The sequence below is a fragment of the Brachionichthys hirsutus genome, chromosome 3 (assembly GCF_040956055.1).
Source record: "Brachionichthys hirsutus isolate HB-005 chromosome 3, CSIRO-AGI_Bhir_v1, whole genome shotgun sequence".
Lineage (NCBI taxonomy): Eukaryota > Metazoa > Chordata > Actinopteri > Lophiiformes > Brachionichthyidae > Brachionichthys > Brachionichthys hirsutus.
The window spans coordinates 7,203,771-7,231,380 of NC_090899.1; the positions used below are offsets into that span (position 1 = coordinate 7,203,771).

The 27,610-nt window shown below is 42.3% G+C and overlaps 4 protein-coding genes and 1 non-coding gene across 5 annotated transcripts; 1 reads left to right on the forward strand and 4 right to left on the reverse strand.

Annotated features, from left to right (window-relative positions):
• Positions 1–86: 86 nt before the first annotated feature.
• On the reverse strand, positions 87–10,584 carry LOC137917087 (tubulin polymerization-promoting protein). The gene is made up of 5 exons (XM_068759974.1): positions 10,525–10,584; positions 4,847–4,927; positions 3,637–3,972; positions 380–533; positions 87–300 (listed from the first exon to the last, which is right to left on the reverse strand). Exons 2-5 carry the CDS (start codon positions 4,858–4,860, stop codon positions 91–93), a joined length of 714 nt encoding a protein of 237 aa, XP_068616075.1. The 5' UTR covers positions 4,861–4,927; positions 10,525–10,584; the 3' UTR covers positions 87–90.
• trnav-uac (transfer RNA valine (anticodon UAC)) lies at positions 8,120–8,192 on the reverse strand. Its single transcript has one exon. It is a non-coding gene; the product is annotated as a tRNA-Val (tRNA).
• A 2,357-nt stretch (positions 10,585–12,941) lies between the features above and the next one.
• zdhhc11 (zinc finger DHHC-type containing 11) lies at positions 12,942–15,062 on the reverse strand. Its single transcript, XM_068758230.1, has 10 exons — positions 14,850–15,062; positions 14,589–14,767; positions 14,405–14,506; positions 14,189–14,313; positions 13,921–14,076; positions 13,770–13,837; positions 13,585–13,634; positions 13,446–13,509; positions 13,269–13,336; positions 12,942–13,065 (listed from the first exon to the last, which is right to left on the reverse strand). The coding sequence occupies exons 1-10, from the start codon at positions 15,060–15,062 to the stop codon at positions 12,942–12,944; spliced, it is 1,149 nt and encodes a 382-aa protein (XP_068614331.1).
• A 965-nt stretch (positions 15,063–16,027) lies between these two features.
• On the reverse strand, positions 16,028–21,057 carry brd9 (bromodomain containing 9). Its single transcript, XM_068758241.1, has 17 exons — positions 20,942–21,057; positions 20,206–20,426; positions 19,986–20,120; positions 19,785–19,908; positions 19,632–19,689; positions 18,917–19,061; positions 18,688–18,798; positions 18,338–18,531; positions 18,047–18,179; positions 17,817–17,892; positions 17,610–17,702; positions 17,350–17,482; positions 17,136–17,247; positions 16,970–17,029; positions 16,783–16,888; positions 16,478–16,648; positions 16,028–16,301 (listed from the first exon to the last, which is right to left on the reverse strand). The coding sequence occupies exons 1-17, from the start codon at positions 20,988–20,990 to the stop codon at positions 16,201–16,203; spliced, it is 2,022 nt and encodes a 673-aa protein (XP_068614342.1). The 5' UTR covers positions 20,991–21,057; the 3' UTR covers positions 16,028–16,200.
• An 800-nt stretch (positions 21,058–21,857) lies between these two features.
• Positions 21,858–25,824, forward strand: trip13 (thyroid hormone receptor interactor 13). Its single transcript, XM_068760426.1, has 12 exons — positions 21,858–21,937; positions 22,793–22,943; positions 23,023–23,149; positions 23,574–23,720; positions 23,825–23,897; positions 23,979–24,042; positions 24,124–24,210; positions 24,365–24,471; positions 24,642–24,795; positions 25,368–25,480; positions 25,575–25,644; positions 25,729–25,824. Exons 1-12 carry the CDS (start codon positions 21,864–21,866, stop codon positions 25,822–25,824), a joined length of 1,263 nt encoding a protein of 420 aa, XP_068616527.1. The 5' UTR covers positions 21,858–21,863.
• Positions 25,825–27,610: the final 1,786 nt, after the last annotated feature.

Sequence of the window (27,610 nt, forward strand, 5' to 3'; positions counted from 1 at the left end):
TGAAATCCTATTCTTTTGTGCTTTGTTTGAGGACTCTTTCCATAGAAAATTATCCTAGATCAAATGTTTTTCTTTTTTTCATCCTCTCCCTCACATGGGTTTTCCTAGGGTGGGTTTATTCACTTTCTTCTCGTAGGTTCCTCGGTGCTTGTATCCCGAGACATATCCCGACGTGTCGACAACATCTTCTCGCCCCGCCTTTCCCTTCCCACGGCCGGTGGGGTCGAACCGCTCTTTGTGTGACCCTGTAAACTTGGTGGTGTCTGTGAGACGGCTCACAGTCGGCGAGGCCACGGCTCTCTGTGAAGGGGATTATAAAACATTTGAGTTTATTCGGTTTCCACTGTGACGTGAGTAACGTTCGTGCTTCGAGTCCTACCGTGACTCCTGCAATGATGGGTGACTTCCCCTCGATCAGCTTGAAGACCTCGGCCTCGGCCTCCTCTCCCGTCTTATCTTTGTATCTTTTCCTGGCCAGCTCTCCGATAGCGGCCTTGAACTCGTCGTATGTGATGTTGCGACAGGATTTCTTCCTGAAAAGTTGAGGGGTGTAAAAAAAAAAGTATAAACATGGGACTAACGTGCACAAAACCAAACCAACAATACAGTCTGTCAATGGATAGAAAAACTCGATGTGCGTCTGGTCTGTTCTACAGCCTCTGGGTAGAGCTTAAAAGCTGAAATGGACACTTCAAAGTGGAATGCACAGCGTGGAGATGTTATCCTGCTGCGATAAACGATGAGAAAACTTTCACTGGATGTCTCCCAATGTCTCGAAGCATTCTGCTGTTGTCATAACAACGGCACAGACTCACACATACACAGACAGACACACACCTGTAGGCTATATGTGGGATTGTCTGTTCATAGTTTGTATTATATTGTATTCAGCTTCAGTAATCAAAGTGTTTCTCATTCACTTTCTAAATCTCTTCGTGCTCATATATAAGGTAAAACTGCACTACTGTAACCGCCAGCACCATGCCACAGATCATCATCATCATCATCATCGTCATCATTCACTCTCCTGCCTTGAGTGCTCCAGTTGTTTGGCTACAAGCCTGCTTCACTTCCATGTTAAAAGTGCATAGTTACACAAACACAAACAGTCATCACTGTGGAGATAAATCACTTCAACAACAGCTCATAAAGCCAGGAAACCTGCCGCCATGGCAACAAGCAGCAGTAAACAGGGATGTTTGGGTTTATTATTAATTTGACTCATGCAGTGAGCCATTTTTTTTGTTTTTTTGTTTTGTTTGGGCGATCCGTCAGTGCTGTAGAACATTTGAGAGCGCCAGTCCTCCATGCCTGTTCCATGCTGTCGTTTGTCAAGAGGGAAGCTGGACTTCCAGGTGCCGTGTCGTTCTGAGGATGATAAATGTTTGACCTCTGCAGATCGCCCCATACTGAGCTAAAAAGTAATAGCCAATGTACACAATTAATTAAGTACCAAAACAGTCAATGAGAATCTGTAGACACTGGGTAACAGTGAGTGAACTTCCTTTCAAGCAGCTGACCTGGTATTTATTTACATAACATGACCCATATGGATGCGACACCATCTGTTTAATGCAAAAGATGGTAATTAATTAGCTCACACGTTTTATGGTGTTTTGGCTCCAAGGAAGCTGACAGCACAGCAATGTGGTGCAGCAGACCTCCCTACCCACAATAAATTAGAGTTCATTCAGCCATAGTGGGATTAACCAGGGCTCATTAAGACATGTCTTTTTTTGTGTGTGAACGCAAAAAGCTTTGACGCTGATTAAAAAGGAAAACAGAGAGCTGCATTTCTGGCGTGTTGGCCCTCCGCAGCTCAATCAGGCCTGGGAGTCAAACTACCATACATGAAGAGGAGCCCCTCCCCCAGTCAGCGCCTCTGTTCCTTCTGTGTCTGCACACACGACATGCTCTGCACATGCTCTCCTGATTCTACTGCGCAATCCTTCCTGACAGCCTGCAGACTTGCACAACTTCCCCCCCCCCCCCCAACGCTGCACAGACTCACCATGCACAGCGTGTGTGCCGAGGAGCTCTATTTCCATTTAAAGCATTACACAACATTGATAGCACTTTTGTTAATATTGCCCAGCAATGGAGCGTGATGAAAATAAACTAAAATCCCATTACAACTCGAGTCTTACTGAAGACATTTTGGCTGAGCACCCATTGCCATGACAACTGTGAAGGAGTTGATGTGGGTGACATCAGTCTGGGGGGAAAAAAAAGTCCAGAAAAATGAAATTAGTCTTTTTCATTGCTATATGAAGTATTTTTCGGGGGTGCAAAGATGCAATGAACATTTTATGATCAGCCTGACAAGCACAAACATGCAAATCAATTCTGGAGCTTCCTCAGCCACATGCGTGCCTTCAGCAGGTGGAAGTTGACGACCACTTCCTGCCACAGCCTGACATTTGTTTGGTACCGATTCTTTAACAGAAACTAAAAGCCGCATTAAACAGATCAGAGTTTTAACTTTTTTTTTTTTTTTTTAAATAGCTTCTGTACAAATACTTTCCTGAAATACTCTGTACACAGTCTCCAACAGAAGAATAGCGCTAAAAATCATTTTGGAATCTTCTGCTTATAAGTGTGTACACAAAGTGACTGAGATTGATTCCACACCAGGAGAAGATGGGAAATCCACTAACTCAGTATGAGTTAGACATCTTTTCACAGCCTCTAACACCGGCAGTGGATGCAATCAAAAGTGGCTTCTAGCCATGCCTTCCAGTAGAGCAAATCTTTATTCGCAACCTTAAACCTGGATAAAGAGAAATCCACGGTTGTTTTTGTGTACATGAAATACCATCCCACAAATACTGCAACACTTGAGCCGGCGAGGAAGATATTATCAATCATAATGTTTTTGCAGACGCTCAGAGCACTTGGTATATGTAAGCACAGCTGTACAGACATTCTTCTGTGAAATAATATTGAGGTCACGGATTATTATTAGATGCTGCTTCACTTAAATCAAGCAGTAAAGCATGAATCAGTCCAGCCTGAGGAGACAAGAGATGAGCCATCTTGGCCTTTTGCTCTGGCTTCTGTTTCTGAGCCAACACAAAAGCATCTCCCAGAACACTGCCTAGAAACTGGGAAATATTTATCTATTGATGTTGAATTCATCAAGCTTATGCTAATTTCCCTTAATGTTTCAGTTGTGCAGACGCCCATGAAACTGATTTCTACAGTTCAGCCTCGTCAGTCCGCAAAAAAGAGGCGACTGCCTGTTTCGCTTGCGTGAGCTCAAGATGTTGCCAGAGACTGAAAACCCAGATCAGCCGTGAAAAGGAAAATAAAAATATTCTGTCCAGAGACAGTTTTCATGTGCACCATTCTAACAACCGCGATGCTTCCATTTCTGCACTGCTTCAGAGGCTTTTAAGGCATGGAGATCTGGCAAAAAAAATATTGCACTCATTTCTGCTGCTGCATCAGAAATGTAGTAAACAATGTATGAAAAGAAAACCATCCTGCAGCACCATGCTTATTGACCGGCTGCGTGCAATAATGTTAACTAAATCAGACCCAACAGAACCCCAGATCGACCCAGAAATGGCCTTTTGACATTTGTTTTGACAATATATGGCTATAAATCTACAATATATTTGGCGCCTTTCTTACTTGACTTTGCTGAAGACGATGTCCACGTCAGTGAGGGTGATGTTCTTGCCATCGATCACGCCACAGTCCTTGCAGAGCTTGGACCAGTTTTTGCCGTGCATCTCCTTGCCGGTAGCACGTGTGTCGCCGTGGATGGCAAAGCGGCGAAAAGACTCTTCCAAAGCGGTCAACTCCACAGGCGTGGACGAGCCCACGCCACCTTCGCTGGTCCCATTAGAGTCAGATGAAAGCCTTTTGGACATCCGGTCTTTAGAATGTTCGCTGTGTGGGCGCAAAGGGGCTGATCCCATGTTAGGATGTTTAGCTGTTTGGACTTTGAAGTCATCTATGTTGTCTCTGAGAAAGAGATGGGGGGTACAACATCATGTGATCAGATGGGGGCTACATCATCATGTGATTCACCTTTCAGGGGGACAGAAACGGAGATAGTCATCACGACTCTCTCCGGATCAATCTCCCACCCCCTTTTTTGTCCACTTACGTTGTACATAATATGTGTCTTTTTATTTTATTGTTATTTTGCATTAATTGAGTAATTTATTTTTATTTTATTGGTATTGTTAAATGTCGATGATTTATGTACTAAGGACTTTCAACGGAAACAAGACTTTTTTGAAATGCTCCTCTTAGACAGGATGTTTGACTGTACTTGTACTGTAATACATGCTACTGTTTGACTGTACTTGTACTCTAACATTCTATCTAATAAATATATTCATCATCATCATCATCATCCGTGTGATGTAAGAGGAATAGCAGTTTTCAGTGGAGGTAATTACAAGAGGTCTGTATATAAAAGCACTGTAATAATAAAGTGGTTCAAGAAGAGCAGTCATAATAGATAATATTAGAGCATTCAGATGAAGATTTACAGTTAAAGCTACAGGAGCTGTTTAATTACAGACTGTACCACTGAGGAGGAAGAGGATTGCTAGCAGATGATGTAATCTGATGTAATCCTGTTCTACATGTGTGACTTGTAATATGCATGCATAGCATGCACTGTGCATCATGCCTTAATGCATTAAGAGCAAGACACAGCATGTTACACTGTCTTTGTCTGTGTTTTCTCTGCTCACATTTTCCAGATATTAATAGATCTGGAATTCCAAGGCCCACAAATCAAGAAGCCTGAGAGCAGATGGGTCAAACTGGTTGGGATCGGAACCAATATACAAACTGTGAGGTGAGGATGACTTCTGAAACTTACTTCTGGTCTGCCATGCTTGTGCACAAATGTGGTTCCTCCGGTGCAGTGTTCAGATTAGCTGACTTTTGTTTTAGTTTTGTGCTGTGGAAAAAATGAGAATGGAGGTGAGCAGTGTGAGTGGATGGTATAATAAAGAAAAAAAAAGCAGCACTACACAAAGTGCATCATTCCACTAAAAGGCTAAGTGCACTTTCCAAAGCAGCAATGCTTTGTGATAAAGGCCAAATGTATTCCATCATACTATATATATATATATATATATAAAGCATTGTGACACATACATAGCCAAGTCTAAAATCACAGATGTAGATGAACAATCTTTTGTGTTCAATACCACAACCTAAATTACATCATCAACATTACAATTCCCACTATAATTCAGGACTCATTATAGATGCAATATCGGCCAAAAATATAGATTTTTTTCTTCTGGATATAGATGAAACCTAACCCTGACTTCCACCCCGATGAGGAGAACAGCAGCTTTTCACCTCCTCAGTGAACCAAATGAAGTTCTAAACATTATTCCTCAAGTAAAAAACAAACAAACAATTTAAAGATAATGTAACCCTGATGTATCTGTAGCAAGTGATGGCGCTCTGCTCACCTTTCAGCTGTTCCCATACTTAGCTCAGCATACTTAAAGGACCCTGTCAAAGTTCTCCCAAACAAAATCTATCAGTAATTTACCACTAGCTGCATTTGCTGAAGTATAAATGGATTCAAACAAGATGCAAACCAGAAAGAGACGCCGTGTCCTCCGGGCAAACGCGAGTACTCCAGCTAGCAAAGTGTCATGCTCCCCCAGTGGTACCACGTCAAGGCTTCCGTTTCCCTCACCCTGTGACCAGCAATTAAGAATGTGATCCCTATTAACTCCAGTTGACACTTAAATGGTACAAAAGCTCCGAGATGGACACTGCAGTACTTTATGATCAGGATTTCAGTTGTTACAGCTGAAAAGAAGAGAATATTAATGTGTGTGAATAATGGCCTTCAGAGCAGGAGACAGTAGGAGCCCTTTGTCCCAGTTCTTCACTCATACACACACGGTGACATCGCAGAGCACCACGATTCATGATGGGGCTTTTGTCGTAAGCAAGGACTTGGGGCCAAGATAAACTGCATCATTTCTGAGGTTGTTGAAACCTCAATACTTTATTTCTCATCTTTAAAACAGAATTAATATTGATTGTGTTTCCACAGCACCACAAGAGAGTTCAGTCGTTCATGGAAAATCTAAGTTTGCTACAATTATAATTATCAAAACTTTCCAATACATTTCGAAATGAAATTTATATTTCAGTCACTGAATTTCACAACACATATAATAAAGCATGCAGACCCTTTCATTTAAAAAGTAGGATTAAAAAAATTATTGATCCTGTGACCAGTCTTTATAATTTTCAAGATTCCTTGAGATGCTGACTTCACGAATGATTCCGACAACGCCTGGACAGAAATGCCAGGATGACATTCCCATGAGATCGACCGCACACATCAACGTATGATCTGGATCCAGATATGGCGATGCAGAAAGTTAACATTTCTACGTCTCACGGAGAAGTCCTCACATGTGTGAGACAACACATGATATTTCAAACTTAAAAATCACTTTAGTTGAAACTGTTCTAATTCAGTATGTCAGAAGAAATATGAAAGCTGTCAACTCTTCTAACTTCGCTGATCTTGAAGGAAACCATCATTAGTCATTGTATTTCCTAACAAATCCCTAATAATGAAACCCATGTGATTCCAAAATGTAGGGGTAATTTTTCATGCTCAAGGAGTCACATCATGAGGATCAAACGATCATGGGATTATTGCTTTCAGGTGCAGTGACACAACGGTGAAACTGAGCTGCCTTGGCAGAGGTTTATGCTCTCTGAGCTACGTCTAGTAGGCAACGTCACATCCAGACACAAACCAGAAAAACCGGCTTTGTGTTTTGATGTTACGTTCGGATGGTTCGGACCCTTTTCTCTGAGGTTTCATCATTAACGGCTTTCACCGGTGATACAGATCCTCAAACGGATCAACTGCTTGCTGTGTGTTTCTGTTGGTGCCTCGCACCGACAAAGAAATCTATTCACTCTGCTCCTCCAATTTATAGTCAGCACTTTCAAGGGCTTCAAGTCCTTAGTACAACAAACAAAGCCTCTCAAACCACATCTTCAAAATGTGTGAGAGGCCATTAATGCAGTTTGTTGGCACAAAGTGGAAACCAAATTAAGGGAAACGTCGTGCTCTGACAGGTTGTTTTTATTTATATAACACACTATAGATTGGACAGAAAGGATCAAATGCAGGTTATTTTCTAAAGCAAAGGTCTACCTCACCAATTCCTGCTCTGATACAGTTTTTAAAAAATCAACCAGCACAGCGTCGTCCTGCGCCTTTTTTTCTGCCCCACTTTGCCACAGACAACCGAGAAGCCATTTGGTTAAGGGCAGATCTCGAGAGACAAATCTGTGGCTGGATGGCAGCATGCTTACATACACTCGCCTTCTGGCAACACACACACTGCACAGATGAGTGCTTTAACTATAAATTGACCCATTTTAAACTGCGTCTATTCATAGTGAGAAAATGCAGCGATGGCTGGAACATTCTATCCATTCACAAGGGAGGAGATCAGCCAGACGACGACGAGATGCAGGCTGGAAGACTGGAAAATGCAAATATCGTGACGAACAGCTAGTTTGGCCAATAATGTTTTACTCACAAAATGATGGCACTGTTCTGAGAGATGTGTCCTTTCACGGCCTGACCTCCATCTACCGGAGGGGGGCTGGAGCCTATGCCATCAGGCTTTGGGCGGGAGGTGGGATACACCAAGTTGCCAGGAAGACAAGATAAACCAATTACATTTACGGCAACAGTCCAAGAGGAGACCCGGACAGACACGGAGAGAACGCGTGAGTCTGGGTTCTCTTTGAACAATCAAAAGGGTAATAAAACATATCTTGATTTGCAATGACACAGTTGTATTGGGAGGTGCGTTCTGTCATTAAAAACAGCATGATTATTGTTGTTATTATTATTAATGACCTCGTCTCGTCTGCAGCTGCTTTATCTGCCTTTGCGGGTCACGAGTGTTTGTGTGTCCCAGCACAACTCGGGGACACACAAAGGACAACCAATGATTCACACCTACGGACAATTTGGAGCGATCAATTCACTCAAGCTGCGGCGAATCCGGAGAGAAGATAGAAACTCCACCCAAACAGGACCTTTCATGCTGTGATGTGACAGAGCAACCCTAAAAGTGGATGGTTCCACTGGGGCTCGAACCCAGGACCTTCTGCATGTAAAGCAGACATGATAACCACTACACTATGGAACCAGGCAAATCGCTCACTAGTAAACATTCTCCGATCCAGTAAGGCGTATTGATCCACGACTGAAAATAGTCCCAAGCAAATGTCCAACATGGTATAAACTATAGCACTGAGCTTGTTTAGAAATAACTCTAACAACCATATATTTGTGAAACTTAAATATTTACATTTTACATAGAAACCAGTAAGTGTGTGTGTCACAGCAGCTAATGGGCAAATACATGGCTGCTTTTAATGAATAAGACAAATAGAGGCTATATCCTTCCACATGGCACAAACATTGTTTTGGGATTATACAACCTGACATCACTAAATGCAAGCCCTTAATTTCCCAGTTTAGCCCTCCTCCAAAGACACAAGGAGAGAGGACATGACATCAGCATTCTGAGGTCAACACCTCGCCGTCTCTGTCGGTCCTCCCTACACCCTTTCGCTTCTCGGTGAGTCAAACATCTTGGCGAACATTGTGCAAACAAAATGTTTGAAACGAGCTGGTTATTTTCGCTTATATAAGGCAGTATAAAGAAAGCCCAGGGATCCTTATGCAACCCTACATTTGTGTGGAATATGTGATGCCAGAGACTACAGGAGTCGGTGACATGACTCAAATGGGGAGAGGACTCAGGAGCTGGCAGCAAATTAGCTCTGAGTGGAGTCCAATTAAATATTTAAAGAAGCCAGACTATGTGTAACCTCACTTAATTACCTCTGCCAATGCTTTGGAGGATGCCTTCACCCACCTTTTATTGTTTGTTTGTTTGCTTATTTGCAAAAAATATATATCTTATTGATATCACAAACTGTTTTAGTGGTTTTTGATTACACTTTTTCAAGTGGTTGATCTTGGGCCAAGGACGAATTGACTACATTTTTAAGAATGGATGCACACAAGACAACCCATAAACTCCTGATGATAAACATGTGATCAATATGCTATGAGTGGGTTGGTGGGATCTCTTGATTTGGGTATGAAGGCACGAAGCACATCCAAGTAAAGAAACGTCAGCATGATGACATCATGGTGCAATAATGCAATGATTGATGATCTCATCAAAGGGTTTGTTTTAACGTAACCTGGAAACTATTTTCTGACTGTTGAGGTTTGAGTGACATTTGCATTGGCAGAGAGAAAGTACATTCTTCTTTCTAGTTAATGTCATATAAATGTCATTCCCAAGGCATGCCACTCAATATCAATGGTCCAACAATTGTTTTGCCACAAATACTGAAAATAAAAAGTCAGAGGGGAAAATAAATGCCACTATTCTCTAATTTTAAGAGCAGAATGCTCAATTCTCTCTTTGGTTTTGTCTCATAAAGACAATGCTGTCAAACGAAACAATCGATTTTGCCCAACAACATTCTATATTTTTTTAAAAACTTGAACTGAATCTGAGCCATCACAAACAAAACAGCATAATTTACACTCTTATATTAATTGTTTGTGACAGAACCCAAAGGCTTTTGAACCAGCGCATTGAAACCAGTGAAATCTGGGACAAACTCAGTGACTGCGTCTTCTTCTCATGCATACCTAATTGAACCTATGGGGAGAACGGCGCTTTGAAACCACGCTGGAGAAAGAAAGAAACATACTTCCTCCATTAGCCATTCTTTCTTTGAACAAACCAAACAATGCCGTCACGATTCACATTTTGCTGGTATATTTTTACAAGCAATAATACAATAATACAATAATGTAATTTAATTTATTTAAGTAAACTCCTATTAATCAATTTATTAACATTAACAGCATGATTTAAATAAAATCAGGAGACTAATAAAGAAGGGAATAATCCTATAATTTCATGCGTAATTATGTAACTAGCTGCATGCAAACCAACAGCTCGAAATGAAGGCTGCAGCCACAGGCCAAACGACTTGTCAGTCATTCTTACCAACCAGTAATAATGGTTCTTATGAGAGAAGCTTCCAGTCTGGCTCCCGTCGTTTCAAAGATAAACACAGGAGGGGGGGGAGCTCGTGTTTCGTGCAGCTGCTTGTTTAACCCAGCGCGTCTCAGATGAAACGTGTTACATGAAATTGCAATTAACAGATCCGCACATGCACAGTCCACGTGATCAGTGTGTTGAGAGCGCATCTGGTGCAAGAAGACTAGCAGGTTTAAATATAAAATACACATGGCAAAGCGAGGAGCGACACGTCGGCAGCTTAAAATGCACATTCTGTAGTAATGAGAGTTTTTAATTAATGAAGCGTGCGGACCTGAAAACAAGACGCATGAATCTGTGTGGGCTGTCACGCACATGCAGGTCCGTCATGAGCCGGAACAAGCAACAAGGATGACCTAGTGATGGTTAATTCAGTTGTAATCACCTGGCGTCGTTCTCGTCCCTGTCCAGATCACAGAACCATCATTGCGCGTCGCGGAGTCTCGGAGCCGTTTCCCTGCTGCGCTGCGCTGTGGTCCGTTTCGACGGCTGAGCGCCTCCGAGATGCTGAAGAGAAAGCAGCGCGCTGATTGGCTGCCGAGCTTGTTTTCCTCCAGCCCGAGCGCGGAGCATCTTTCGGTGCGTGGAGAGGTGGAGGAAGAGGATGTCAACAGAAGGACGTGGTTTTATATCCAGCACACACCTTCAGTAATGGTGACAAAAACAAACACGTCCGTGTGCTCACGAGTTACACGAGACTAATCAAACAGATAAAATACTAATTTAAATATGGTAAGGAGATTTCATTTTCCTTTGCGGAGGCTTTAGAGCCTTCTTTATACACAAAACAATTTGCATCTTCTCACTGAGGATCGTCTTTCCTGAGGCGTCATCTGAAACATCCACATAACGTGTTACACAATGAGCTGGCTGGACGCGGACGGATATTGTGTAACCTCCAGCTGATTCAAACAGATTAGTGTACAGTAATGGTTTTTTTTTGGAGATGGATAGAAACAAAGAAGAAGCTCTAAATAAATAACTATAAATGGGTATTGGAACCGACAGCGAGAGCGACTAATCCAGCAAAGAAAGCCAATGATTGTGCAGGAAAAAAACATTTACTTAAAATATCGATAAGAGACCAAGTTAAAACACAAATGAACAAACAAAGAACAAGTGGGTCACAGTAAGAGTCCGTTAAAATGGGTTTTGCCCGGGGCCCCCCAAGAGCAGCAGCCAATGTCAGTCCTCCTTTGTATCGGACCAGGCAGGATTTCCCCCCTGCCTCCGTAATCTCTGCGTTATGACGCGGGCTCGTCCACGCTGCGCGCCTCCTTCGTCCGAACCACAGTGAGGCAGAGCCACCGTCCAGATTCGGCTCACTGGCGCTCTCTCGCGGTGTCGGTCGTCACTGCACCCCCCCCCCCCCCCCTACTTTTATCCAGTCTTTCATTAAGGACCACAGGTGCGCATCGTTCCAGCAGGTGTGTTGGGATGAGATAAATGTCACATGCTGCTTTCGGGGGGAAGGCGGGGCAGCCAGTTAGCAGAATAGAAAACATGCAATAAAAATCCACAGCGCACTAAAACACAGTAAAAACAAAATCACAGCAAATATAAAACAATAAAAAAAGCCCCATATCACATCAGAATTAACAAGCTCACATGTGTATGATGCAACGACAGGGTTAAGGGGTAAAAAAAAACTACTTGTCTAAAACAAAAGGCGCCATAGTTATAAAGTTCATCATATTAAATCAACCTGGTGTGACATCGTGTAAAATGACATTTAAATGCACTTAAGTGCGCGTGTGTTTCTTGCTCTGACGTTAAATGTATTATTACAGGTATTCTTTTTTGTTCTTGTGGCCACCGTCCCGGGACTCCGGAACCAGTTGCTGGCTGATGTGCACACGGCTCCTTGTTTCAGCATCGCAGTGGACGAAAGCACAGACGTCACCGATGTTGCTCAGCTGCATGTCCGGTTGAGGTTCCCAAAAGAAAAGTCTTTTAGAGAAGAAACGTTGTGTTTGCTTCCACTTCATGGCCAAACAAGAGGTGAGGATATCCTGAATGCAATGTTGGGATCTTTTATTTGAAGACCTAATAAATACCTAATAATTGAAGTACATGGAACTCCCCATCTGTGCAATGAGAAAGGCTCTCAGATAAGAGGTAAAACGTTATGGTGTTTAACCCTTTAAAGCCCGCCCCATGCATGAAGTAATCGTCAGAACAAGAAATGGAAACCACTAAATGCAAATTGAACATACGGTAAGACATTTTTTATATTGTATAAGGTAGACAGAGCAGAAACCAGAATATCCAAAATGAAAACTTCAATATATTGAGAGAGATCAAGAGGAGGTTGGATATTTAGATTGCCAACAGATTAATTTGAAAGAATAAAATTGTACCTTTTACTATACATTTCAGGTTAAAACTTCAGTGGGAAATCAAGCTTTTGGAAATCAACAGTTAAATAAAATAAAACAGCTATACAAAGTTGAAACGTTGTCCCTTTTCAAGATGGAATATTCTTCACTGCATTCAGTTTTCAAATAATAAAAATAAAAACACCTGGAAGCGAGGCCGGGCAGCGGCTCAGTCAGTCAGTGAAATGAAACAATCCTTTAAATAATTAAAATCCGCAGCCGGAAAAACACACAATGTCTAAAAAAAAATAAAAAAATGATTGGGACAACAGAATATTCAAACGATGGGTTCAAATCCAAGTCATCTGATGTCATCATCAGAATTACAACAGTTAAAGTTGGCGATGCTCCGTTTCTTAAAGCATACTTTGATGGAACGCTTTTCCTGATGCACTGGCATGCAGAAACAGGTTTCCACTGCATCTCAGCCGGAGTCATTGCTGAGACACCCGGGGGGTTCTGCACTCCTGGAACACGGTCCAGACTTCACAGCGCCGCTCTGAGCCCCCTCTTCAGTGTCAGGCATCCAGCTTTTGGTGTCACTTCCCCTTCCAGCCATGAGGAAGATAAAGAGATGAATATAATTTACAGCCTTCATCATTTATGCTGCGTGACCCTGTACACGGCGATGCAGTCCCACAAACGTTTCTCAACTTGTACTTTTAGGCGTTGGATTTGCATCACATTGTGAAGTGCGTATACAAAATTTGGTGATGTTAAATCATGTATAATGCTATGCTTGGTAAAATACTCACTGGTCGCGTGTTCTGTGGGATTTTCTGTGACATAGTGGAAGCTATTCTCTTTCGCTGACGATTTCTTGAAGTTTTCCAACTAGAGCAAAACAGATTTTAATGTAGCATCACCAACTTGGAGATTATAACACAAGATATGATATATATATAGAGTTATGAACAGAAATGCTTACCTCTGTGCTTATGGAATTAAACAGTCGGTTTCTTAGTGGGCCTTTACTGTCAAACTGGGAGGTACTGCAGGAAAATCAAAAATGACTCCTCTGAGCTTTAATGAGTCTTTATAATTGCATAAAAAGTGCTTTGTTTTACCTCGAGCGCTGTGACAATGCTGGCTCACAGTCAATTGACCTCTTTTGATTCTTAGAAAGAAAAAAACAAATGTTTTAGACCAACCCAACACAATCATGGTCATCTGCAGTAGTGTCTGAGCGGTGAGGAACTGGTCTCACCTCCGGACCCTCGTTACTGATGTTTTCATCTTGCGGATTACTTGCCGCGCTGTCTCGATTTCTGGCTGCTTGCTTCATCTTTATATAATCAATAGTGCTTATGCCTTTAAAAACTGCAGAGGAGAATTAACAGAGGAACTGACTATGGATGATGAATGACTGGACTTTGAGGAGAAAAGGGCTCAAAGTGACTCACAAAGGTAAAAGTGGAACAGCAGTAATGGACCTAGAAGCAGCAGGGCGATGAGGCTCATCACGACTGTTATGAAGGCTAATATGAGGAGGCCAGCTGAACTCGTCTTTATGGGTGCCACCGGTAGAAACGCCAGCCAGGTGCCATTTCTCTGCACACCTAATACAAAAAGAAGGAACACTAATGCTGATTAAAAACATTATCTTCAATTATCTATTGATTATCTTCAATGCAGGCCGGAAAAATAAAGCTCTATATCATGGTGACTTACTGCCAAACTGCGGGGCGGTTCGTAGGCTGCTTGGGTCCAAGTAATGCTGAATAATTATGAACAAGATGACTACCAGAAGCAGGAGGGCCGCTAGCGTGGCAGAGGACAGTGCAACAAAGAAGAACCTGAAGAAAGAGAACCGGATTTTACATTAATAGAGCAGTGCATTATATCAGCTAAGGGAAATTGACTAGTTTATCCAACAAGTCATCTCACCAGTAGTTTCTTCCCCCCACACAGTTGTTGAGCCACTTGCAGTGGTGATCAAAGTCTTCCACACATTTGTTGCAAACTCCACAGTGTTTAACTTTGGGCCCACTGCACAAAAGTCCGTCAACATTAACATCATAAAACAGGACAACTCGATGATTAACGCCGCCGCCGTGCGTCGGATACGTACACCATGACGTCACATAAATAACAGTGTAGGTCTTGAATGACGTGCTCCTGCGTTGTCCGGTCAAACAGTGGCATTGGGTTGGAGTAACCCTGCTTGGCCCTCACGCTGGGGTCCGCCGGGTCCACGGTCACAGCAGCGATGTGGGCGAAGAAGAATACAACGAAAACTAAAGCCGTCAGCTGTGCACAAAACGGTTAAGGCAAATAGTACAGAACGGAACGCGGCTAGAGCAGCGAGGCCTCGGCCCTGAGTGAGAGATACAGTGTAGGCCGCGTAGTTCCAGGGCAGGGGCAGGAGAGGAATGAAGATGCCGAAGCTGACAACGCAGACGTAGCCGTACAGAAGCACAGCAAGCACTTGAAAAGGATGAGGGGGCCAAGACCATCCGTTGACCCGGGGGGGCTTGGAGGCCACCAGTTCATCTCTGCTGCTGCCACGGGATGTGGATTTTAACCCCCGACTGAAGCATTTCATCTGGACAGCACAAGAGGAGGTTAGATAGATCACACGTTAAACACACTACATGCCACATTTAGGGAAATGAAAAGAAGCGCCTTGTGCACCGACTTCATTGATTGAATTGTATGCATCGCCTGGGTGTGTACACACATGCACGGTGCTGGGATAGTTCCCCAGTCTGGGAACTGAAGTGGTCACATCACGTGACTAACTAACTGGAAACAATCAATGACGGTTAACATTCGCTACATGAAATAAAACTGCCATGTAAAAAATAACAAATGTAATTGATCTTATAAACTATCAGTTTACTTCACGTTACCAATATCCACAAAGACTTAATCAATGAGAAACACTTACTTTTGCTGACGACGCTGTTAAATTGTGAATGGAGATTGACATCTTACTAGAAATTAACCAGGCAAGTTAATTTAAACTACTAAAACACACACACACACCGTCAGGACAGTGAGACAGTAAAAAAAAAATATCACCATAAATATAGATAAAATGATCTTCGCCCTTTGATTTGTCGACGCAATCTCCGAGAAAGAAGTTGAACAATCAACTCAGCAGATGGTCACAGCGAGCGCTATGGAAACGGTCGTACTGCGCATGCGCGCCGCAGCCCTGCCTATCAATCTCGAGCAAGGCAAACGGAGGGACGTAATCTATAGAACGGAAGCGTTCACGTTTCCCGTTTCTCATTTTGACATTCATTTTAATGTATCCGACATGCGTTTTTTTTATTTTTCCACCCCAGTTCTAACACATTTAAGACACCCTGTGATGACGTTTGAGTTTAGTGCAGTAAGAATGTGCTTATTTACTTCTACAGTTTAGTGCAGTAAGAATCATACGTGCTGATTTACTTCTATATTTTTTAGCTTTAAATGCACTAAATTTGAATGCGAGACAATAACTTGGAGGTGCTTCCGCAAGTATGAAAAATTCATCGCATTTTATTTGTCCTTTTCTTATTGAAATACACACTTATAAATACAGCGCACAAGCATTTATTGTTCAGATGCTGCACTCATACAAAAACATACAGAGTACACAACAAACAGTCTGTACAATCACATTGGTAAAAACAAGCCAGTCCAAGGCTGTGCTGTTAACACCGGGATACCAGGACGGCAGCATGTGCCGGTCAGCTGTTGGACGAGCCCTCCGGCTCTGGTGACTGCAGGAACTCATAATGATCATGAACCATTTCAGACTGGTCGCCAACACCCAGATGTGATGGGCTGCCTGTAGACAAAAGAAAATACCGGTCTTATATTGCTGCACTGGTGTTACTTTTCTGTTGCTTCCCAAAGCAACGAAAGCTCAGAATTCAAAAACACATTTGATAAAACAAAAATAGCAAGCTGTGATACAAAAAAGCACGAAACAGCATGCTTTTATTTTTGTTTTGCTGCAGATACCTAAATGGTGCTGGTCCCTTTCCGAGGCATTGGAGAGGGAAGACAGGTTGGATGACGGTCTGGACACGACTCTGTCCACCTGAGCCTCCTGGAACTCCTGCAGGAGTTTGTCTGCATCGTCAAAGTGCTGCTGTCCCTCATCATTGCCGGGCTCTTTTTTCACCGTTTTACCTGATGAACAAAGTCACTGGCTGAAGTGAAATGAACCAAATAAAGAAGAACATGCACACCTATTTCAGTGACGTCTCGGCTGCACACACACATTAAAAGGAAGGAGGAGAAAACATAGAACAAGTGATCGTCACCTAATGAGTTCAGCATGGATATGTCCAGAGACATATCAGGATAGTTCTTCATTGTCATGAAGTCCAGAACAGAGCCGCTCTCTCCGAGGCCAGTGGCATCAGTCATCTGAGCAAAGACATGCAGCTTCAATCACGCAGGTGGAGCAGCCATTTAAATGTCTCGATCTTAATGGCAGCGTCTGCATACTTGCATGTGACAAATGCTGGAGTTAGTTTCATCAGGTCTCAGCAGCATCATGTTTCTTTTCTGATAATATAAAAAATACTGTCATAAAGGAAACAGGAAGCAGGAAACAGGCTGACCGAGACGACGATGGCGGTAATGTGTGTAATACTGAGCACAAGTCAGATACCTGACGGATTTGAGTGGCGGCTTTAACATGATCTCCTGCCGTCATCTTGTCCAGAAGCTCATCGACCCAACGCTTTGTGATGCTACCACAGCCCTTGACAAACTCTTGGATGCTAAGGGTGAACATGAATTCAATTGCAAGCAGAAAACAGGATGCCTCCTTCTACACAACATTTCACATCCCAAGTTCAGACAATGGCAGCAAGTCCTCCTACCTCAGCGCGCATTGTACACCCGTCTCATCTCCATAGGCTGAGTAGAGCATGTCCACCTCCTCAGGCAGCAGGTCAGGGAAGACAGTGTTCTTCTGAAGGCTCTGAACATTGTAGGCACTGCTGAGGAAGGTCACTACACAGAGCAAGAAAGAGATGAAAGTGGAATGCACCATAGGAAATAAACCTTTTGGTCGATTTTAGCGAGCAAGAGGAATTAAAATGACTAATATGAAGAGAACAAATTTCACTTTGTGACATACCTTGGTGTCTCCTGTCATCTTTGAAACCCAATGTTGTTAATCCAGGCAGAAGCTTATTGGACAGGGAACTGAGGTCCACATTATGAGTCTCCTCTTCAGTGAAAAATAAAAACTTTCTCAGATATCCTATATCGTACGACTGCAGTGCAAATGTTGCACGAACATATGGTTGTAAAAGATGCTTGAAAAACAACAAATATAACAAACCTTCTGCGTCAGGGTCTAAGCGATTTACAACTGTGTATCGGAGAGAAGTGTCTGCCTCTTTTCGCAAATAGCCCATCTGAAAACACAGAGCCGAGCCAATGCATTTTAAATTGCAAATTAAACGGACATAAAGAAAACCTGCTAAAGTGAAAGTGTGACTTCCTCAAAGCATGGATGCCAATTTAATCGAAAAAATATAGCTACAATGGTAGAAACGTTAAGTGAAAAACCTTGGAATTGGGCATGTATCTATTGATCCGGTCCCGAGCTTCATCTGCAGAATGTTCAACCAGTGCGAGGACGTGTTCCTCTGCCGTGCTATCGGTCAAGCTGCAAGCATTTCCCTCCGGTTCAAACAAATAACTGAAATAAAAATTTTAAATGTTACTGGTTCATTATGCTGACAATCACAGCAGAAACAGAAATATTGAGGACTGGACGTTCGAGCTACATTTCATTCATACAAAAATATTCTAATTTAATTTGGATGTTAGCAAACGAACAAAAAAAAAAAGGAATACCTGATGGCTTCTTTCATGACTTTGACTGGTTGCTTCTTGGACTTCTTAGCTGACTCCACTGGGATAGGGATTATCTCCGGGGGAGGTATATCAGATGTGAGGTCTTCATCTTCATCTCCCAAAATTGCTGCCTGCTGGGTGTAGTCCATGTCCTGCATGAAAGACATGCTGCGCTTCAGAGCCAGCAGCCGTTCCTACACACATGGCAGAAGTAAAGAAGGGACACTTAAGATTATCTGCCTCACTGGCCAAATATGGACAAGACAGGAAATGAAAACGAAGTCAGAATAGCTTCATTGAAACATAAAAATAAAATATAGACTCAGCTATTTATTGTCCAACACCCTTACCTTGCTCATCATCTTGAATCCCGTGTGGAGCAGTTTTTTCGCTGCCTGGTAATAAACAGTCTCTGGTCGGTTGTAAACCATTGCATTATCACACATCAGTTTAAAGTCCGCCTAAAAGGAAATAAAAGTTTTCAAAAGAGTTAAAGAAAAAAGTGAAAACTTTGTATACACACGAGCTTCGGCTCTAAAACAGATAAATATTCATCACCACACCCCAAATCGTGATCACCTTAAATTCTGTAACCGTGTTGTACTCATTGTCTCCAATCTTGTCTTTCATGGTGCTGAAGTCCATTGGATGTTTGATGATCATTGAGTAACCAGGAGCAATCGCGTCTGTTACTGGAAACGCAAAGAATCCATGGGGGTCTTTCCTGCAAACCCAAGTTTATTTAAGATAAATTAATCAAACTTACATTCTGTCACAATAAAGAGGGTATCTCAAGGCATGTGTGATGCACAACCAATGCTAATCAGCACAGCTATAATGTTAAGCTCGGTTTGGGCTCGTCACCGAGTCGTCTCTGCTCAGTCTTGGATTCTGCAACAGCATACTGCCTCCTGAAGATAAAATGCTCGGATGGCTTTATGCTCAAAATCCTGCAGAAGCAGCTGATTATTGCACAAATGAGAATGGAAATGAAATAAAAGTTGCATATACATTAAAGGCTACATTTTGCTGAGAGAACAAAAAAAAGGGAAAGATTTTATCTTTCATGTAGTCCAGAAACTTCAGTCTGTGATATCTTGTGATCATTGTGTTCATACAAGAAGAGATGGATAGGACCAAACCTCAAGGACAAACAGCCTTAAACAGTAATGCACGCTAGGTTTTTAGGATTCTGAACCTTAACAGACTCCTTAGGGGCATCGTTGTGGCGTTAAAAGGACAGAAGGTAAACATTAAAAAGGTAACTGGTTAGAATGAATGCATGATCTCTCACCTCTGCAGCTGCATCAGAAAGTGTTCCAACAGTTGCTGACGAGGAGTAGACTCATTCTCTTCATTGAGAGAATACAAAAAAATATTAGTATTTGTATGTTTACACATGAAAATTTCCCCAAAAAAGACATGTCGTCATAGAAGGCATTTTAACCTTGCTGTGTCCTGCATGCTCGGACCGGTCGGTCTCCTTCCTTCACAGTGGGGTGAAACTCCTCTATTTCAGGCTCTATATCAAGCTCTCTCTCCCGCTCTTTCTTCATTTTCTTCTCCTCTGGCTAATGAAAAGCAGTCACGGTGTGAGCGTTGTGTCCCCCAGAATCATTAACACTGAACTAGTCATCATTTTACTCACCTCTAATCCTAAATGTATAGTTTTGGTCAACATGAATGGTTCGACAGCTATACCAGCACTCGTGGCAGATGTGGCCGCTGCCGCTGCTGCTTCTGATTCATGCTGCTCTCGTTCTCTCTTCTTCCTCTTTTCCTCCTACGGCGTGGGATGAAAGAATGAGAGACAATTATGGCAAAAGAACCGTGTTGCAATGAGGTAGAATGTTCTTTTGTAAACTAACCTTCCGACGTCTTCTGTCCTCATCGTCCACGTACTTGTCTTTATCCTTTTCAGACTTCTTTTTCTTCTTCTTCTTCTTCTCTTTGTGGCGTTCTCGTTCATGGTCTGATCTGTCATCGTAGAAGCTGGAGTCATGGCCCGAACCAGAGAGCTCTGTCACCTCACTTCCGCCAACTTTGAGCACAAGCTTCAGGGGCTTCTCGAGAGCATTGTCTTCATAGTCTACAACCAAAACAAAGATGGAGATGAAAGGATTGAGCAGAGCAGATGAGCATATAGAATAATGTTGGCATGTGTGTGATAGAAAAACTTTTGTCTGACATTCCGCTCAAGAAATGTAAAGCGAATTTGCAGATATTTAAAGCGGTACGTTTCTGAATTCCCTGATCAAAAATGCGTCTTACATTGTTAAATATATTTGTATAAAATATTCCATTGTATGGTGCTATTGGATTTAATATAATCTTCATCACACTGTGCTGTTTTGCTGGAAATATTTCATAACTGCTTAACCGAATACTATTAGCAGCTAAAACTAACTGATGGCTGAAAGATAAACAAACGGGGTCAATTATATGCTCCGATTTATGTCGTAATTTAGCAGTTGGTAGATTTAAACAAAGCGTAAAGGATATCTGCTGCGAGCACAGCTAGCTGGCTAAGCTACAATAGTTTAGCATAAAACAGGCCTGAACAAAAGGAGTAAATTAGCGTTGGTAAAATGTGCACTTTGGTACCATCGACTGTCCTCCACTCCGGTTTATGTTTCTTGTGTTTTTTCCCCATTATTCCGCGTATATCCTAAATCGTATTCTTATTTAAATTACGTCGCCAGTCGCTATCGTAACTCCGGCGACTTCAGACAGGGACGCTATCGGCAGGCGGATGTGACGTCGCAAAACAAGCTATGCATTTCCGGTGTCACGCTAAAGCGCAAAAGATCGAAATGGTTGAGTGAAGGCACACATAATTTCAGAAACGCGTCAAGGTAATGTAATTACCGACGTGACCAGCGTTGATCCACTGGTACGTGGACAGGGGAAGGAGTTCTGATGTGCTCATGGTCATGGGAAAACTCTCTTTTTTGCGACTGATTTAAAATAATAATGAAACGTTAATAAGGGATTAAATATAGGTTGTTATTTTCAAAGGATACACCACCGATGCAAAGCTACAAGTCACAAATGAAATCTATGATTTGAGTGGGATAGGAGGTAATATAGGTTACATACTCCGGTACAGTAGGGGGCGCTATGCGCCAAGAGAAGATATCGCAATCAAAAGTTCTACACAAGGAAGAAAAAGTCGCTCGCGCGCTGTATTTGAGTTTCGATGTTCTGACAGCTACGCGGTCTGATCGATACTCGATAGTTTATTCTCGGACAGCCTGCCGTCGGTGTGGTGGGTGCAATTAACCCGACTCTTAACGTAAATGGTGTCAGGTTACTCATTGTTTCAGTTCACCGGGCGAGGAAAAGTTAATGTTTAGTCTCTCGGCGATGTTGACGTTAGCCACCTGCGTTAAGCTAGCTACAACTTCACCTTATTTACAATATCAAGAGCACTAGAAAAGCTCCGTTCAATGAATGTGATTAGGACTTCCTTTTAAGTGTCTGGATGTTTCTCTGATGTCCAAAGTTTGTTTGTTTGTTTTTAAGGATGGAGGGGGAGAGAATGGAGATGGGAAACCAGAAGACAAACATCAACGTAGAAGTCCACGTTAAGTCTCAGAGGTGGGTTACTTTGCGTGAACACTAATGGCGTCCAGCTCAGATGAGTAGAAGAACGAATGAACAGTTCCGCAAAAACCCTCGAATGCTCACAATCTTCAAGGAAATATGTTGTGATTAAAATGTTAATAACAATTTGTGGCAACTGATCTTTTAACAAATTAATAGCAGCTATTTAAATTAAATGTAGAACAAATGAGCGATACCCATAAATTCAGGAAGTGGAAATGTCCTATAACTGTGTTGACATCGGTATCATTGAACCCGGGATGTAGAGATACTAACTTCAGTCCTACCTCGTGAAACATTAACGACTACCGGCCAAAGAAACGTACTTCAATTTGAAACTATATTTTTTATCAGTGTTTTATGTGCTATTAAAAACAAATCTCTGGATGTATTGTTTTATCTCGGTGTATAGATGCATGAAATCTCTTCTTAAGCATAATCTTAGCTATGTGTTGAGCGTAATGCCATGTCTAGGTTTGACATATTGCCCCTCTACAAATACATGTTTAAAGTTTTAGTCGTGCAGATTGGGAAACAGATTCTTTTCTTTTTTTAAGTTGAATTTTATTCTAATCCTGGAAGCGGATTTGATCTCAGATGAGGTTATCCAGGGAATTCATAGTTGTTGGGTTTTTTTTTTGTGTGTTTTCACACAAAAATCTAAAATTTTGTGTCCATTTGTTTTTATAAAGAAAAGGGATTATGAAGGAATACCTCAAATAAGTTCTTTCTGTCATTCTTCAGGGACCCCCCCCCCCCCCCCCCCCCCCCCCTCCACACACACGCACACACACGCACACACCTGGTGGGGATCCTGACCGTCTCTTCCTTGTAATTCTTTTTTTCCAGCACAGCCAAACTGTCTGTAGTGAGGACACACGTTCTGGCTCTACTGAGATGCCACATTGTGGTTTTCAGTAACTGCAAATGGACGGAGTTTGATGACGAATTCCTGAAAAAACACGTGGAATCTGTGGTTTTAGCTGATGTCACAGAAATGGTAAGAGTTTACAAACATTTTAAAAATAATTGTAATTGTTTGCAAGCGTTAAACGTTTGTGCTGCCTGTCTCTGCCCAGCCCCTTGATTTGCAGAGCTGCGCTCTCACCATTCACATCTTCACTCTGAATGAGGATGGAGCCAGCACGCTGTGTCTGGAGGATGACGAGGAGCTTTCAGCAGCCAATCAGTGGTTGCTGCCGGCAGGTGAGACTGGACCTCACAGAGGAGAGCGCACGGAAAAGAACGTGGCCAGAAAATAGTTCCATCTTCGTTTCCACTCGAATCTGTGCAGACGGACACGGCTCTTTTTTAAAAATCATTCTACAATGTGTTTATTTTTAGACGTACAATATATTAAGATTAGTTCTGTTACGACTCAGCTCGAATAGTAGGCAGGGAATTCCAACAACTTTGAATCTAACCTCAACAAAGTCTATTTTTTTCTGCTAATTCTAATAGTTTTATAATCTCCTTTTTAAGATCCCACCTGATCATGGCTGGGACCAGTGTTCATGTCAGTAGAGGCATAAATGTGGTAAATTCGTCATGTTCTGGCCCGTTTGGCGCATGACGAATTGTCCCTTAGCTTAATATTTCCCTGAAATGACCGCACCTGTATTTTTAACAGCTGAATTCCATGGAATTTGGGAGAGTCTGGTGTACGAGACTGGAGTCAAAACGCAGCTCCTGGATTATGTCACAACAATGATTTACTTCTCTGACAAAAAGGTTGACAGTAGTCTGGTATCTTGGAACCGAGTTGTGCTGCTTCACGGTAAATATCTGATGAGGAATTCCGGTGATTTCTTGTTTCAGGTAGTGTCGGGGCTGAATTGTTTAGAATAACAGATTTTTCTCTTTGTGCCTGCCCGCATTCAGGACCCCCGGGCACGGGGAAAACCTCACTGTGCAAAGCTCTTGCCCAGAAGCTGTCAATCAGGCTGTCAAGTCGGTATGACAGTCCTCATTCCGTCAGCTTCGGTTGCAGCCACAGCTGCTATCTTGGTTTTAAAACGCACTCCTCTCCCTACAGATATTCCTACGGGCAATTCGTCGAGATAAATAGCCACAGCCTGTTTTCAAAGTGGTTCTCGGAGGTACCCCCCTGACCTTTTTCCATTAAATGATTGAGCAGATTGGGCTGATGCTATTTTGGTAACTGTGGTTCTTTGTGGCAGAGTGGGAAGCTGGTCACAAAGATGTTTCAAAAGATCCAGCAGTTGATTGATGACAAAGAGGCTCTTGTTTTTGTTCTGATGGACGAGGTAAAGTCTTTAAGAATTTCACTGACTGACTGGAATCCTTCGTAGACTTGATTCTACATTCCTTGAGTGAAACCGGAGACTTCCTTGTACCGTACCTGTCCCATGTTCATCGAATGAGGCTGTTCCTTTCACGTACCTGTTGTGTGGCGGGCAGGTAGAGAGTCTGACGGCGTCTAGGAATGCCAGCCAGGCGGGAACAGAGCCGTCTGACGCCATCCGCGTGGTCAACGCTGTTCTGACTCAACTGGACCAGATCAAACGGTCAGGAAATGAAGTGGTTAATGTATAACTCCGCTCTTACAGCGTGTGACACAAGTTTAATTTTGCATTCCTGCACCCAGACTTAATTACTTTCCACTGGAAAATGTTTTTTTTTTCTTCTTTTTTCTTTGCCAAAGTTGTTTTTATGCTAATTTGAGGGGATGTTTCAGACATTCCAATGTCGTGATCCTGACGACCTCCAATGTGACAGAAAAGATCGACCTGGCCTTTGTGGACAGAGCTGACATCAAGCAGTACATTGGACCGCCGTCTGTGAATGGCATCTACAGCATTTACCTGTCCTGTCTGGAGGAGCTGATGAAGGTGCCCAAACAACCCAGATGTTTTAATTGGTGGCTATTTATAATATAGAAAGTAAAATAGATTTGCCTCAACAAGTCTGTAATGTCCATCTTCAGTGGTGATTTTTTTTACTGTACTTTCTGCTGTTTTTATTAGAGTTCTTTTTTTTTTCCAGAAGTTAGGGACAAGACAGAAATGTGGCTCAGCAGGCCGATGGCAGTTCCATGTCTTGTTTCCCCTGTTCACATGTTAGACAGTCTCTATGCAAGATTTCAAGTCCAGCTTCTTGGTGTATTTGGCAAAAAAAACCCAACACAATCACAAGCATAAGAGGAGCAAAACCATCTCAGACACTTTCTAAAATAATTGAGACATTTGACTGTGATTATGGCCACCTGTCTGGATTATTTTCCTCTGGGTGGAAAGGTGGTACAACGGCAGCACAAGATCCATACACAGACCAAACTGGCATCGAGAAAACAATCCAGCATTCCAGGATCACGAGACAAATATCCATTGAAATATGTTTGCTGGGAATATCATCTCGGTCAATCAAAAGTAATTTACTAAACTAGAATTTTCGTGATGCGCAGTGCCAGATCGTCTACCCCCGGGAGCAGCTCTTCACCATATTTGAGCTGGAGACCATGGACTTCGCAGCGAGCGAGGTGTCCGAGCACAGCCTCTACCTGAGGGACATCGCTCTGTGAGTGCTCACGTTGTCTCTGCGCTGTGATTATTATACCAAAGCCAGTTGGATCCGAGCCTCAACTGAATGATGCCTTCTTTTCCTTTTTCAGAAAAAGCAGAGGTATGAGTGGACGAGCACTCAGGAAGTTACCGTTCCTAGCCCATGCACTGTTCGTAAAGGTATCAATAAACGTTTCTTCCATGGCGTTTGTAGAGAAAAAGACGTGTTGTTGCTTTTTAGTAACGTGTTTTTTATTCTTGCAGACAGGGGCAGTGAGTCTTGTGAGATTCCTGGAGGCCTTGGATCAAGCGGTGGTTAAACATAAGGAGGAAGAGAATAACCTGGTCAACAGCGTCTGAACGTCTCACAAATCCCAAAGGCTGACGCACCATTGTTCATGAATGGGTTGCTCTGAAATCCAATGCTTTCTTTATTTATGTTATTTCAGTTGACAGCGATATATTATATGCTATATACTTGTATGTCGGCATATATTAAATGGTCATCGTTTAAAAAGCGTCCCTATTTGGTTCGGCGTTGACAGTCTTGTCTAATATGGAGGGTTGAAGGCTTGAATTCTCAGCATCACATGAATGTGAATGTTTGCTATTCGTAGCTTCATGAAGCTTCAACCTTTAATGGCTACAATCTCTTTTTCTTGCCATTTTTAAAGGGATGGTTCAGATTATTTTTTTTGTTGGCATATTTTTTTATGTCAAGCACAGAATGCTCATCGGCTCGGTCTGTTGATTTGGTTTTACGTTTCCCGTTGAAATGAAAAGCTGTCCGTGTGGACGCTGAAGCAGCAGAAACGGCGATGCCGACGAAGCAATGTTTTGTGTTTCTGATAAACGGTTGGATTTTCTGCTGGTGATTTCTATTCTATATGTTGCGACCTTTCTTACCTCCATCCACAGGAGCTGTTGGAAACATAGGAAATGCTCTTTAACGTTATCTTTTCATGAATTGTTCATGCTTTATGTGTTAAAAATGGATTTCTCTCATACCCCGTATAGTTATGAGTCAGTTATGTTATTCTATTCTATTTATGCATCTTCGTGCTCTCTAAGTCCATCTGTTCATTACAGCTTTATTTACCATGTAACATTGTAATAAAATAGAAGCTGCAGTTGACGTGTTCATTTTGTGAAACTACAAAAATACCGCTAGGTGGCGCTATCACACAAAGACTGGTGCTGATTGGGATCACAAGTACAAATGGCCACAGCAAAAATGCCAAACTGCCCCTGACTAATGCATTACTGAAATAAATATGCAAAATAAAGTATTTACAATATGCAAAGATACTATTTTAAGGCCAGAGGCAAATAGCTTAATTTTAAATAACAGCACCAACTTTTACGCGTCAGGCCTTGCATGGTGGATTTAATGGTTGTGTACAGTTGGATCTAAAAAAAAAAAAAAACTGCCACAAGATGGTTCAGTAATGAAATGTTTCAGTTGTAAGTGTGGCTTCATGACTAGATCAGTGGCTCCATTGTTCCTTTCAACATGTTCTGCACTCTGTGAATGCTCGGCTGCCTCACATGTCAGCTGCCTGGTGCAGACAATGAGCCCTTTGTTGATGGGTAACAGCTTTTTCGGCTCTTCAAAGGTGGATTCCTTAGGGCTGTGCCTGAATGTAAAAGGGAAGTAAACAATTCAGCTGATCTCTGTTCACACGCATCATTTGTGCTAAGGCGTAATCGCTGTCACCTTTTGAGGCAACCTTTGTGTGCTTTTTTTGGTGTGTTTGAATTTCGTGTTTAAAGTCTCAATGGTTCTTAAGCCGAGGATTAATGGTCCTGATACCAAACACCTTCAAGGACAAACAGCAGTATGGTTTCAGGAGATGAATCAGTCAAGGAAGCTTCTCTATTTGATCAGTGATCACAAAAATGAAAAGAAAAAAAGGACGATAGGGAAAGTGGCAGGGTGGGGGTGGTATAAATAAAGCCATAATTACTCTGTCTGGAGGCTCTTTTGACTGTAGTCGGTCCAAACCAAGCAGCTGCTGAAAGGCAATCAAGGAGAAGAGTGTCGTGCAGAAAAGTAGAAAGATTTATTGTTAAAGGCCTTTTATTGCAAATTCAAGCAGATTGTAAACGTAGAAACACTCCACACAAAACAAGTCTGTTTATCCTC